Below are 11,675 nucleotides of genomic sequence, written 5' to 3' on the forward strand. Positions count from 1 at the left end.
AAAAAAAGAAAAGAAAAAAGAAAAAAGTTTAAATAAATAAAAGGGTCAAAATCTGTGTAAGAAGCAGTAGACTCCTAAATTTCCTCTCTGACTCTGAGCAACCAGGCTACTACTCTCCCACCATAACGGAAGACTCAAGGTTTACTTTGGAAAGATTGAAGTAGGTGGTCTCTGGACTCTTAAGACAATAGACTCAGCTAAAGACAGGAGTATCATGCTGAAAACAAGAGATTAAATTAAAACCTACATACTCAGTTGTGAGATCCATCCCCTAGCTTCATTCCCTGACCTGGCTTTAGAACACTGGCAGTCTAGCTTACAACCTCCCGGCTGACTAGAGAACTCAAGGTAAAAGCAACCCAAGAGAAACAGACCAACAGAAAAGCAATGAGAGAAAGGATAAAGGTTCCCTTCTCGATGATCCATTAAATGGAAGAGTAACCCAAGAAAACATCATGGAATCCAAGAATCAGTGGATTCAGCACAACAAAGAGGCAAAGGGAATTCCCTAGGACAGTGTTTATGGAATCCCATAACGATAATTATCAACAGACCTAGCGAACCAGGCCAGACTGGAGCAGGGAAATGGAGGGTTCCTGGGATAGATATTTCCTTCAGCCAAAAAAGAAAACAAATCACCAGTCTGAACAAAGAGGATACTTACATTACTGAGATTTGGGGATGACTTATTGTGGATATACAGAAAACAAAATTTAAAAAAAAAAAAAAAAGAGGTATTTGATTACCAACAGGAAAAAAGAGGTTCCACAGAATTTTGTTTTAAAAATAAAACTTAAATATTAGTAAAATTACATAAAGATTTCAAAAAACTGGGTAACGTTATTTGAGATTTTTGAGCCAGCAAACTGGAAAACAGTGAGTTATTACCAAAGCAGAATGTCTGAATTAGCTATTTTGAGGTGTGGTGACTTTTTTTTTTTTTTTTTTTTTTTACCATCTTGCTGTCTCCCAGGCTGGAGTGCAGCAGCGAAATCATAGCTCACTCAGTCTTGAACTCCTGGGCTCAAGGGATCTTCCCGAGTAGCTGGGACTATAGGCGAATGTCACCATACCCAACTAATTTTCCTTTTTTTTTGTGGAAATGAAGTCTCACTATGTTGCCCAGGCTGGTCTTGAACTCCTGGGCTCAAGGGATCCTCCACCTTGGCCTCCCAAAGTGCTAGGATTACAGGTGTGAGCCAATGGGCCTGGCTGGTTAACTTTTTTGTTTTTTTGAGATGGGGTCGGGCTCTGTCACCCAGGCTGGAGTGCAGTGGCACAGTCTCAGCTCACTGCAACCTCCACCTCCTGGGTTCAAGAGATTCTCCTGCCTCAGCCTCCTGAGTAGCTGAGACTACAGGTGCGCACCACCACGCCCAGCTAATTTTTGTATTTTTAGTAGATACGGGTTTTCACCATATTGGCCAGGCTGGTCTTGAACTCCTGACCTCAAGCGATCCGCCTGCCTCAGCCTCCCAAAGTGTTGGGATTACAGTCATGGGTGGTGGCTTTTTAGTAAAGACAAGATCCAGGGTGTGATTGTGTGACCAGGTGACTGAAGATAATGAAGAGGTAAAGGAATCAAAAGGCCAAAATGTTAGCTCAACTGTCAATCCAGATGCTGAAGTTGCCTAAACATGATGTGTGACTGCTGGATATTTTCCAGATCCACTTTTCCACCCTCTTCTGTCATGTTTTCTGCTCCAATAGGCTGACCTGTATAGACTTTACCAACAGGTCACTGTGTCGCCTGGCTTCCGGTTGGGTTTGGCCAATGGGAAATCCCATCTGTGAAGATGATGTAAGGTTGTAATAGAGTAGTGGAAAGTAAGGAGAGAAAAGTGACTAATATTTAAATAACAATTGCTAACATTTTAATCTCTATGTTCCAAGAACTTTTCTAAGCTCTTCGTAGAATATTAACTCATTTAATCACAACCACCTTCTGTGATAAGCAGAGATTTTTTTCTAGTTCATTTCCAAATCCAAACACCCAGCATAGTTGCTGGCACATGGTAAGCACTCAAATATTGATTTAAAATTCACACAACAAGCAGGTTTAATTAGAAAGATATGACTTTTGCAGTGAAGTGTAGCATTTCTCCTATTTATACTTTAGAAAACTATACGAAGATCAGGGAATTGTGACTCTCCAGAGATCACAGAAACACTAAATGAGACCATATGTGAATGATTTTCTTGTGTAGCCTACAGTGAGTCGTATTCCTTTATTTTCTGACGAGGACTTGGGCACCAATTTTTTAAGTTTAATATTCAAAGTCAAAGTTGCAGTCAGGCGCGGTGGCTCACACCTCTAGTGCCAGCACTTTGGGAGGCCGAGGTGGGCAGATCACCTGAGGTCAGGAGTTCGAGACCAGCCTGGCCAACATGGCGAAACCCAGTCTCTACTAAAAAGTACAAAAATTAGCTGGGCGTGGTGGCGTGCGCCTGTAATTCCAACTACTTGGGAGGCTGAGACAGGAGAATCACCTGAATCTGGGAGGAGGAGGTTGCAGTGAGCCGAGATCACACCACTGCACTCCAGCCTGGGTGACAAAGCCAGACTCTGTCTCAAAAAAAAAAAAAAAAAAAAAAATTAGTCGGACATCGTGGCGGGCACCTGTAATCCCAGCTACTCGGGAGGCTGAAGTAGGAGAATCGCTTGAACCCGGGAGGAGAAGGTTGCAGTGAGCTGAGATCGCACCACTGCACTCCAGCCTGGGCTACAGAGCGAGACTCTGTCTCAAAAAAAAAAAAAAAAAAAAAAAAGGCAAAGTTGCTCCATACCAAGACCAGATTTTTAAAAAGTCAAAGTTGCAAATTTTTAAATATCATGAACTTGCAGTCTAGGAGCTGATTTAATAAGGCAGAGCACCTTTAAGTATCAGTTATGAGTTAAAGGGAAGAGGGGCAAAAAAATATGCTTGTTAGTATAAAATGCAGAAATAAAGGTAAAGGTGAGTATTTTGTCAGCCTGTAAAAAAGCTTCTTTAGTTGTTTTCAAAGTACTTAATTTTTAAAGTGCATACTACATTAGGACCTAAGTCAGCCAGATCACCAAGAATACACACTCACATAGAAGTGAAGCACAGCAAAGGTGTGAAAATTAGGGAAGGAAGCATAAAACATGAATCAAAGAATGCAGAAATACAATAGATACAAGCTACAATTAAATATCTCACTGGATGCACATACAGTTTTATATGGAATAATCAAAGCAGCAGTGATACCCATTTTATAAATAAAAAAATCTAAAAGCCAGAGAAATAACAAGGTTAGAGGATTAATATGAAATAAAATTAGAACTCCAAAGATTTTCTGAGCGCAGAATTAATATTTTTTCTTCATATTATGTTGCCATTCCAAAGCAAGGGGAAAACTCGCACGAGTAAGAATCTAGAAACCTGAGAAGTTTCGAGAAGAACAGACTCAAACTGGAGTGAAAACAGGCAAAAAGAGTGAGGCATAAGGCTACGACTGGGAGGAAATTGCCGGATGCAAGTCTTGGACACGGAGAGGAGACCAATAAACCATTCTTATGCGGAAGGTGGAGAAACACTGGGGTTGGATTTGGTGGGAGGAAGACAAAACGGAAAAGCACGGCCCAAGAAGCAACGGCAAAGGCAGGACTTAAACAAGACTAGATCGATGCCACAATCGAAAAGTATAAGACCTACAAATCAGATTCCACCGGGTGGGGAAAGGGCCAGTTCGCGACCGATCAGGTGCGACTAGTTTCCCAAAAGCGGCAAAGATGTAGCTTCGCAGCCCCACCCCACGACAGCAGCTCCTCCCCAAGGAGGACCTCACGAGGTCAACCGCCGGGCTCAGGTTCTCCCCTGGAGCCTAGGTTCCACCCCGCCCCGGCCCCGCGGCACAGAACTGCCTCTCTGGGCCCCTCACCGAACGCTGCAGCTCCCCAAGCCAAAACGAGGCGCGCTCCTTTCCGCTGGGATCTGGGTCGTGGTAAAGCGCCTGCACTGCCTGGTACACGAGCTGCAATGTCGGCTTTGCTCCTTCCATGGTGGTGGCGGCAGTGGCGGTAGCGACGACTCTGATTCTTCTCCCGAGGCTTCCACGGTTGCTCCGCCTTCGCGCTTCCTCACTGTCTGGGCCACGGCCGCTCCCTGACTGGCGCCATCTCCTCCTCTTTGGCCGTTACCAGGGCAGAAGGTTCCCCGTGGAAGCTGCCCCCTCGGAAACAGCTATTAGGTCGTATTCAGGTTCCTGGCCTTTTTTCCGGTTTTTCCACTAGACCCCAGACTTCTGAGTCCACAGATTCTGGCGCTCCCGTCTTCACTCGCTGACTTGCCTTCAGACGCCTATCTTCGCACGCCACACACCAGCGTGTACCTAAGGTGCGTTTACCCGGACCGGAAGCGACAGCACCGATACCTTTGGCACACTTCCGCCTGGTACACTACAAACGGCCTCCTTCCCGGCACGCCTCCTCTTGTCTCCCCGCCCCCTCCCGGAAGTGGCCCTACCGGGCCAGGAGCCGGGAAGAAGAGCCGGTGTTGTTCTCTCGGTTTCTCGCTTCCAGCTTGGGGCTTTAGCACCGAGATGTGTCCCATATCTAAGCTGTCTTCAGCTCCTTGGAAATGGATCCAGGTTTTTCCTCCCCCTTCCGACTTCCCTATCCCTCTCCAGAGAATCCTTTTCTGCCCTGGTGATCAAGGCGCGTCAATTCAACTCCCCCTATAGTGGCCACAGTACTGGAGATCCAAAATGACTTAAGACATGGTGCCTACGCTGGCTCTAGTGGAGGGAGACAGACACGTAGTCAACTGAACTATTTTACAAACCTGAAATATGTGCCACATTGAGATAAATCCAAAATGCCTAGAATCTCTGTCAGCTCCCCTTTATTTAGTTCTTAAGCCCAAAAGAGGTCTTTCATTCCGCTTACAGCTCCTGGTGCTCTAACTCCAGAGTGTTTTGCATACATCTTTAGTATTATTCTCACATTGAACCGTATTTTTGTGAATGCCTTTCTGTCCGAATCCAATACCAGTGGTCTAACAGTTCACAAAAGAAAACAGAAATCTTGGAAACTGTACTCTGGAGAAATTGGGGACAAAAGGTTAACAGTATATTAATATGAACATTGCTGCTAGTCCTTTGCACTAGTAAATAACTGCTATTTGATAAATGCTCACAATGTGTAAAACACTGTAGTTACAAGAGCTCATTTAATCCGCCTAACAACCTTGCCAAGTATTATTAAAACCCGTTTTAGGCGCTGACACTGACCTACGGCACCTCAGCTCCGGCGCCATGGCGCCCTCCGGGAAGTTCTTCGTGGAGAGGAACTGGAAGATAACGGGCGGAAGAAGTGTCTGGGGGAGCTCATTGGCACTCAGAACGCGGCCACTGTGCCTGCCCATACCGAGGTGATTTGTGCTCTCCCCACTGCCTGTATCGATTTGGCCCGGCAGACGCTAGATCTCAAGATTGCTGTGGCTGCGCAGAACTGCTGCAAAGTGGCTAATGGGGCCTTTACTGGGGAAATCAGCCCTGGCATGGTCAAAGACTTAGGAGTCACATAGGTGGTGTGGTCCTGGGGCACTCAGAAGGCATGTCTTTGGGGAGTCAGATGAGCTGATTGGGCAGAAAGTGGCCCATGTTCTGGCAGAGGGACTCGGAGTAATCACCTGCACTGGGGAGAAGCTAGGTGAAAGGGAAGCTGGCATCCTTGAGAAGGTTGTTTTTGAACAGACAAAGGTCATTGCAGATAACGTGAAGGACTGGAGCAAGGTCATCTTGGCCTATGAGCCCGTGTGGGCCACTGGTACCGGCAAGACTGCAACACCCCAACAGGCCCAGGAGGTACACAAGAAGCTCCGAGGATGGCTTAAGTCCAACGTCTCTGATGCAGTGGCTCAGAGCACTGGTATCATTTATGGAGGCTCTGTGACCAGGGCAATCTGCAAGGAGCTGGCGAGGCAGCCTCACATGGGTGGCTTCCTCATGCGTGGTGTTTCCCTCAAGCCCGAATTCGTGGACATCATCAATGCCAAACAATGAGCCCCATCCGTCTTCCCTACTCTTCCTGCCAATCCCGGAACTAAGCAGCCCAGAAGCGGAGTGACTGCCCCTCCCCTGCATATGCTTCTGATGGTGTCATCTGTCCCCTATTGTGGCCTCATCCAAACTGTATCTTCCTTTACTATGTATACCTTCACCCTGTAATGGTTGAAAGACCAGGCCAATCCCTTTTCCACTTACTGTGATGGTTGGAACTAAATGTCACCAAGGTGGCTTCTCCTTGGTTGAGAGGTGAAAGTCGTGGAATTTGCTCCTGGTTTCCCTAGGCCCTAGTGAGGGGAGGAGAGAGAAACCGTCCTCTCCCTTTTTACACTGTGAGGCCAAGATCCTCCCCTCAGAAGCCAGGGGTGCTGCCCTCTCCCACGGGGCCAACGCCTGTGTGTGTTGTATATGTGAGCCACCCCACATGTGAGGGAAATAAACACCTGGCACTTAAAAAAACAAACAAAAAAAACCATTTTAAAGAAAGAGAAATAGTAATGTAATTTGCCCAGGGATACAGTTCTTAAAGTTAGGATTTGAATCCAGATCAGTGTTGCTCCAAAACCTGTTAAATCACACAATCCCTATCATCTCGTGTGTTCGTTTGCTGTTTGCTTCTGATTTGTTCCTCAAGGAATTTTTAACTGCCAGCAACATGACGAAAACACTGTTACTGCACAGAGTTGATATAATTTTAGATAGAGAAAAGAAACTTGATATTTTAGTTACCCAATCCATTCATTCATTAAAAAAAGATTCAGTGCTGGGCTTGGTGGCTCACAACTGTAATCCCAGCATTTTGGGAGGCCGAGGCAAGAGGATTACTTGAGGCCAAGAGTTCAAGACCAGTCTGGGTAATGAAATGAGACTCTGTCTCAACAAAAAAATACACAAAAATTAGCAGGGCATGGTGGTGGGTGCCTCTAATCCCAGCTACTCAAGAGGCTGAGGTGGGAGTATTGCTTTAGCCCAGGAGGTGGGGGTTGTAGTGAGCAGAGATTGTGCCACTGCACTCCAGCCTGGGAAACAGTGAGACCATATCTCAAAACAAATTTTTTTGTGTTTATCAAAGGATACTATCAAGAAAGTGAAGTGACAGTCCACAACACAGAAGGGAATGTGCAAATCACATATCTGATAACTGATTAGTATCCAGAGTATATAAAAACTCTTACAATTCAGCAATGAAAAGACAACTCAGTTTTTGGGGTTGTGTGTGTGTGTGTGTGTTTTGCTTTTTTGTTTTGAGATGGAGTCTCGCTCTGTTGCCCAAGCTAGAGTACAATGGTACAATCTCAGCTCACTGAAACCTCCACCTCCTGGGTTCAAGCGATTCTCATGCCTCAGCCTACCATGTAGCTGGGATTACAGGTGCCCACAACCATGCCCAGCTGATTTTTGTGTTTTTAGTAGAGACAGGGCTTCACCATGTTGGCCAGGCTGGTCTTGAACTCCTGACCTCGAGTGATCCACCCGCCTCAGCCTTCCAAAGTGCTGGGATTACAGGCATGAGCCACCACGCCTGGCCTCAGACAGCTCAGTTCTTTAAATGGGCAATTAATTTGAATAGACATTTCTTCAAAGAAGATACACAAATGCACATGAAAAGATGCTCATCATTAGCCATCAGGGAAATACAAATCAAAACTGCAATGAGATACAACTTCACACCCACTAGAATAACTAAAACAAAAAAATGTTAAGTGCTGGTGAGAATGTGGAAAAATCAGAACTCTCATGCACTATTCATGGGATTGTATCATGGTGCAGCCATGTTGAAAAACAGTTTGGCAGCTCTTCAAAAAATGTTAAACATAGAATTATCATATGAACCGGCAGTTCTACACTTAGGTATATACTCAAGAGAAATGAAAACGTGTGTGCATATAAACACTTCCACATTCATATTCATAGCAGCATTATTCATAATAGACAGCAGAAACAACCCCAATATCCGTCATTTGATACATGGATAAACAAAGTGTGCTATATCCATACAATGAAATGTTATTTGACCCTTAAAAGGAATGAAGTACTGATAGATGCTACAATGTAGATAAACTTGAAATATTATGCTAAGAGAAAGTGGCCAGACACAAAAAGCACATTAATTACATGATTCCACTGACATAAAATGTTCAGAGTAAGTAAAGTTCTAAATATAGAAAGTAGATTGGTCGTTTCCATGAGAAGGATGAGTAGGGAGAGACTGCTGATCCTTAGGGTTGGTTTTCTGTTTTGGGTGTTTTGGTTTTTTTTTTTTTTGTATTGATGGAAATAAATACTCTGGAATTAGTGGTGATGTTCAGAAAAACCATATGAATATACTAAAAACCATTGACTTATATGTTTTAAAAGCATGAATTTTATGGCAATGTGAACTATATTTCAATAAAACTTATTTTTAAAAGTTCTATGGTTAGGAATTATTAAAACACCACATGGATATTTAGCTAACAGTTGGAGAAAAGAGAAAAAAAAATAGAAGTGATACCTAACCCAGAGTAGTGAGATTGGGAACACCATCTGGAGAAAGTATGTCTAAACTGAGACCAGACTGATAGATAAATAGGAAGCAATTAGGCAAAGGGTTTAGTATTGTAGGCAGAGGCAACAGTGTGAAAGCCTGGAGGCAAGGGAAAAAATTATGTTCTGAAGACTGAAACTAGCTGAAGGATAGAGTTGGCATTGGGTAGGAGTAAGAAATGAAGCTAAACAGTGTTTAACCCAGCTTGATGACCTCATGCCATTACCTGATACATAGTGGGTGCTTAGCAAATGTCTTAAGTGGTGTGTTTCTTAGTTCCTTAGTCTTAAAAAAAACACACACACAGTCTAGTTTAACATGAAATGGCTTGGGCAGGGAAGGTGGCAAGAACAGAAATAAGAAATTATTGTAATAATCTTGGTAAGGAGTGATGGTAGCCTGGAGTAAAGTGTTGGCGGTGGGCATGGAGATAGAGAGGTATTTAGGAACTTAGGAGGAAGAATCTTGATATGGTGATTATTTGAGCTGCAAGGTGTGACAAGAGGGAAGAGAACCCAGGCTTTTGAGATATGGAACCTAAAGGAAGAAATGGTTTTTATGGAAACAGAAAAGGATATGAGGATGCAGATGAGTTTAATCTTAGCCATGTTGAATATTGAGGCACTTAACAGACAGCCAAGACCAGCAGGCTGTAGCGTGTGTGGGACTGAAGCCCAGGGGGTGGGTTGAAAATCCAGATTTGAGAGTTGTCAGTTTCTAATTCGTGGCTAAAGACAAAGGAGTGATTGAGATGAGCATCTTTAAGCACCAAATAAATGCACCAGAGATGTCAAATATTGTTAGAATAATATATTTGAAATAAAATATTAGAAATACATGGAATATTTAAAATACCAAAAGCCCTATAACTTTTGTCATTAGGCACAATGGTAACCCTAGGAAAACTGGACTCTAATGCAAAGTTTAATGAGACCAAACCCACTCCTTCCTTCTGCAAGCAAGCTAAATATGGATTCTCTGAAAGAAAGAAGGAAAGATGTAATGACTGTTTCTTTTACTGACTGGGGGTGAGATTATCCAAAGATTGAGGGTTGTACCTCAAGCACTCCAGTTCTCTACAGGCAATACCATGAAGCCTTCCGTGAAAGCTTTGATCTGGCCAGGCACGGTAGCTCACGCCTGTAATCCTAGCACTTTGGGAGGCTGAGGTGAGTGGATCACCTGAGGTCAGGAGTTCAAGAGCAGCCTGGTCAACATGGCAAAACCCCATCTCTACTAAAAATACAAAAATTAGCCAGGCATGGTGGCGTGCACCCATAATCCCAGCTACTCAGGAGGCTGAGGCAGGAGAATCACTTGAACCCGGGAGGCGGAGGTTGCAATGAGCCAAGATCATACCACTATACTCCAGACTGGGCAACAGAGCAAGATTCTGTACCCCCTACCCCCCCACCAAAAAAAAAGCTTTGATCTGCCTGCCATGAGACGGCACCCATGATTTGTGGTGAACCTCAGGTTACAATAATAAGCATAGGTTGTGGCCCCACAGAGGCCTCCTTAATTCTTTTCTAGCCTCTTGACACCCACCCCACCCCTCCCCCCCCATCACTCTCCAACCTCAGGGTAAAGTGAGCCACACTGCACTTTGGGGAGAAATTGCAAAGGCAGTGTGGCAGAGGCCAGTGGTTTTGCTCTAATACCCATTGTTTTCTTTCCTAGAGTTCTTTGAAGAAATATTCTTTTTTTCCTAAGCTAATTCAAATTAAGTTTCTGTCACTTCCACCAAGAATTTTGAAGTCAAACTTAATCAAAATCTTAGCTCGACCTACCATAACAAAACACCAGCTTGAAGAAGGGATATTTATTTTCTCACAGTTTTGGAAGCTGGAAGGTCGAGATCAGGGTACCAGCCTGATCAGGTTCTGGAGAGGGCCCTCTTCCTGGCTTGCAGATCACCACTTTCTTGCTCCTCTCCTTTTTTTTTTTTTTTTTTTTTTTGAGGCGGAGTCTCTCTCTGTCGCCCAGGCTGGAGTGCAGTGGCCTGATCTCAGCTCACTGCAAGCTCCGCCTCCCGGGTTCATGCCGTTCTCCTGCCTCAGCCTCCTGAGTAGCTGGGACTACAGGCGCCCGCCACCTCGCCGGGCTAGTTTTTTGTATTTCTTAGTAGAGACGGGGTTTCACCGTGTTAGCCAGGATGGTCTCGATCTCCTGACCTCGTGATCTGCCTGTCTCGGCCTCCCAAAGTGCTGGGATTACAGGCTTGAGCCACCGCGCCCAGCCTCTTGCTCCTCTTCTTGTAAGGCCACAGCCCTCTCGGATTAGGGCTCTACCTTATGACCTCATGTGACCTTAATTACCTCCTAAAGACACTATATCTGGATACAGTCACATTGGGGGCTAGGGCATCAACATGAATTTTGGGGGGACACAACTCAGTACATAGCATCTGTCATTATGCCCACTGGCCTTGGAGAGTTAGTAGAAGACCCTCATCCTTGCCCAAAAGAATACGATAACATCAGATTTCTTTGGTACACAGATTATAGCAAAAGTTCAGGCAAAGCCATGCTGACTGCACCAGGGACAGGGATATGCTGTGCTTCACTGAAAGACAATACCTTGATTCTTTTGTAGTTGATAAGCATGATGATTGGAGTTTCACGTGCATGTGTGAGACGTACCTCCCTCCAACCTTGTTACCACATCTGCACATTACCTGCCTGATGTGAAAAAAAAGAGAAGAAAAAAAAATTTTTTTTAAGACAATGCCTTTGAATTGGATTTCACAGCTCCCTCCTAGGAAAACAAGCAGTCACAATTTTCTCAGGTAGTAACACGGGATACTTACAGGATAAAAAGATGTATGCATAAGAATGTTCATCCTAGTGTGGTTTCCCCTAATGAAAAAGTAGAAATATCCTCAATGTCCATCAATAGGCATCTTGATGCCCATCAAGAACTTTAGGATATATGCATGCATTGGATAGTAGGCAGCCATTGAAAATCAAGCAGAAAGAACTCTCATTAACTTTGTTACATATGGTAATGACATTGTGGCTATAAAGGAAAATGTCCTTACTTATTTAGAGGTGCAGACAGTCCCCGACATGATTTTTTGACTTTACAGTGGTGCAAAAGTGATATATATATATATATA

At 44.3% G+C, this 11,675-nt stretch overlaps 1 protein-coding gene, 1 non-coding gene and 1 pseudogene across 5 annotated transcripts in view; 2 read left to right on the forward strand and 1 right to left on the reverse strand.

Annotated features, from left to right (window-relative positions):
- The window catches only part of TNPO3 (transportin 3), a 101,428-nt gene extending 97,000 nt beyond the window's left edge, over positions 1–4,428 (reverse strand). For all 3 annotated transcript variants that reach the window (XM_025378286.1, XM_025378285.1, XM_025378287.1), the window contains exon 1: positions 3,904–4,428. In XM_025378286.1, coding sequence (XP_025234071.1) covers positions 3,904–4,023 — 120 coding nt within the window. In that variant the 5' untranslated portion in view covers positions 4,024–4,428. The remainder of the gene's footprint in view (positions 1–3,903) is intronic.
- Positions 4,429–5,247: 819 nt separating this feature from the next.
- LOC112620126 lies at positions 5,248–6,792 on the forward strand (annotated as a pseudogene). The gene has a single exon (XR_003118478.1). The product of XR_003118478.1 is annotated as a triosephosphate isomerase pseudogene (transcript).
- A 4,348-nt stretch (positions 6,793–11,140) lies between these two features.
- LOC112621969 lies at positions 11,141–11,244 on the forward strand. Its single transcript, XR_003118887.1, has one exon. It is a non-coding gene; the product is annotated as a small nucleolar RNA U13 (small nucleolar RNA).
- Positions 11,245–11,675: the final 431 nt, after the last annotated feature.

The sequence above is a fragment of the Theropithecus gelada genome, chromosome 3 (genome assembly GCF_003255815.1).
Source record: "Theropithecus gelada isolate Dixy chromosome 3, Tgel_1.0, whole genome shotgun sequence".
Taxonomy (NCBI): domain Eukaryota; kingdom Metazoa; phylum Chordata; class Mammalia; order Primates; family Cercopithecidae; genus Theropithecus; species Theropithecus gelada.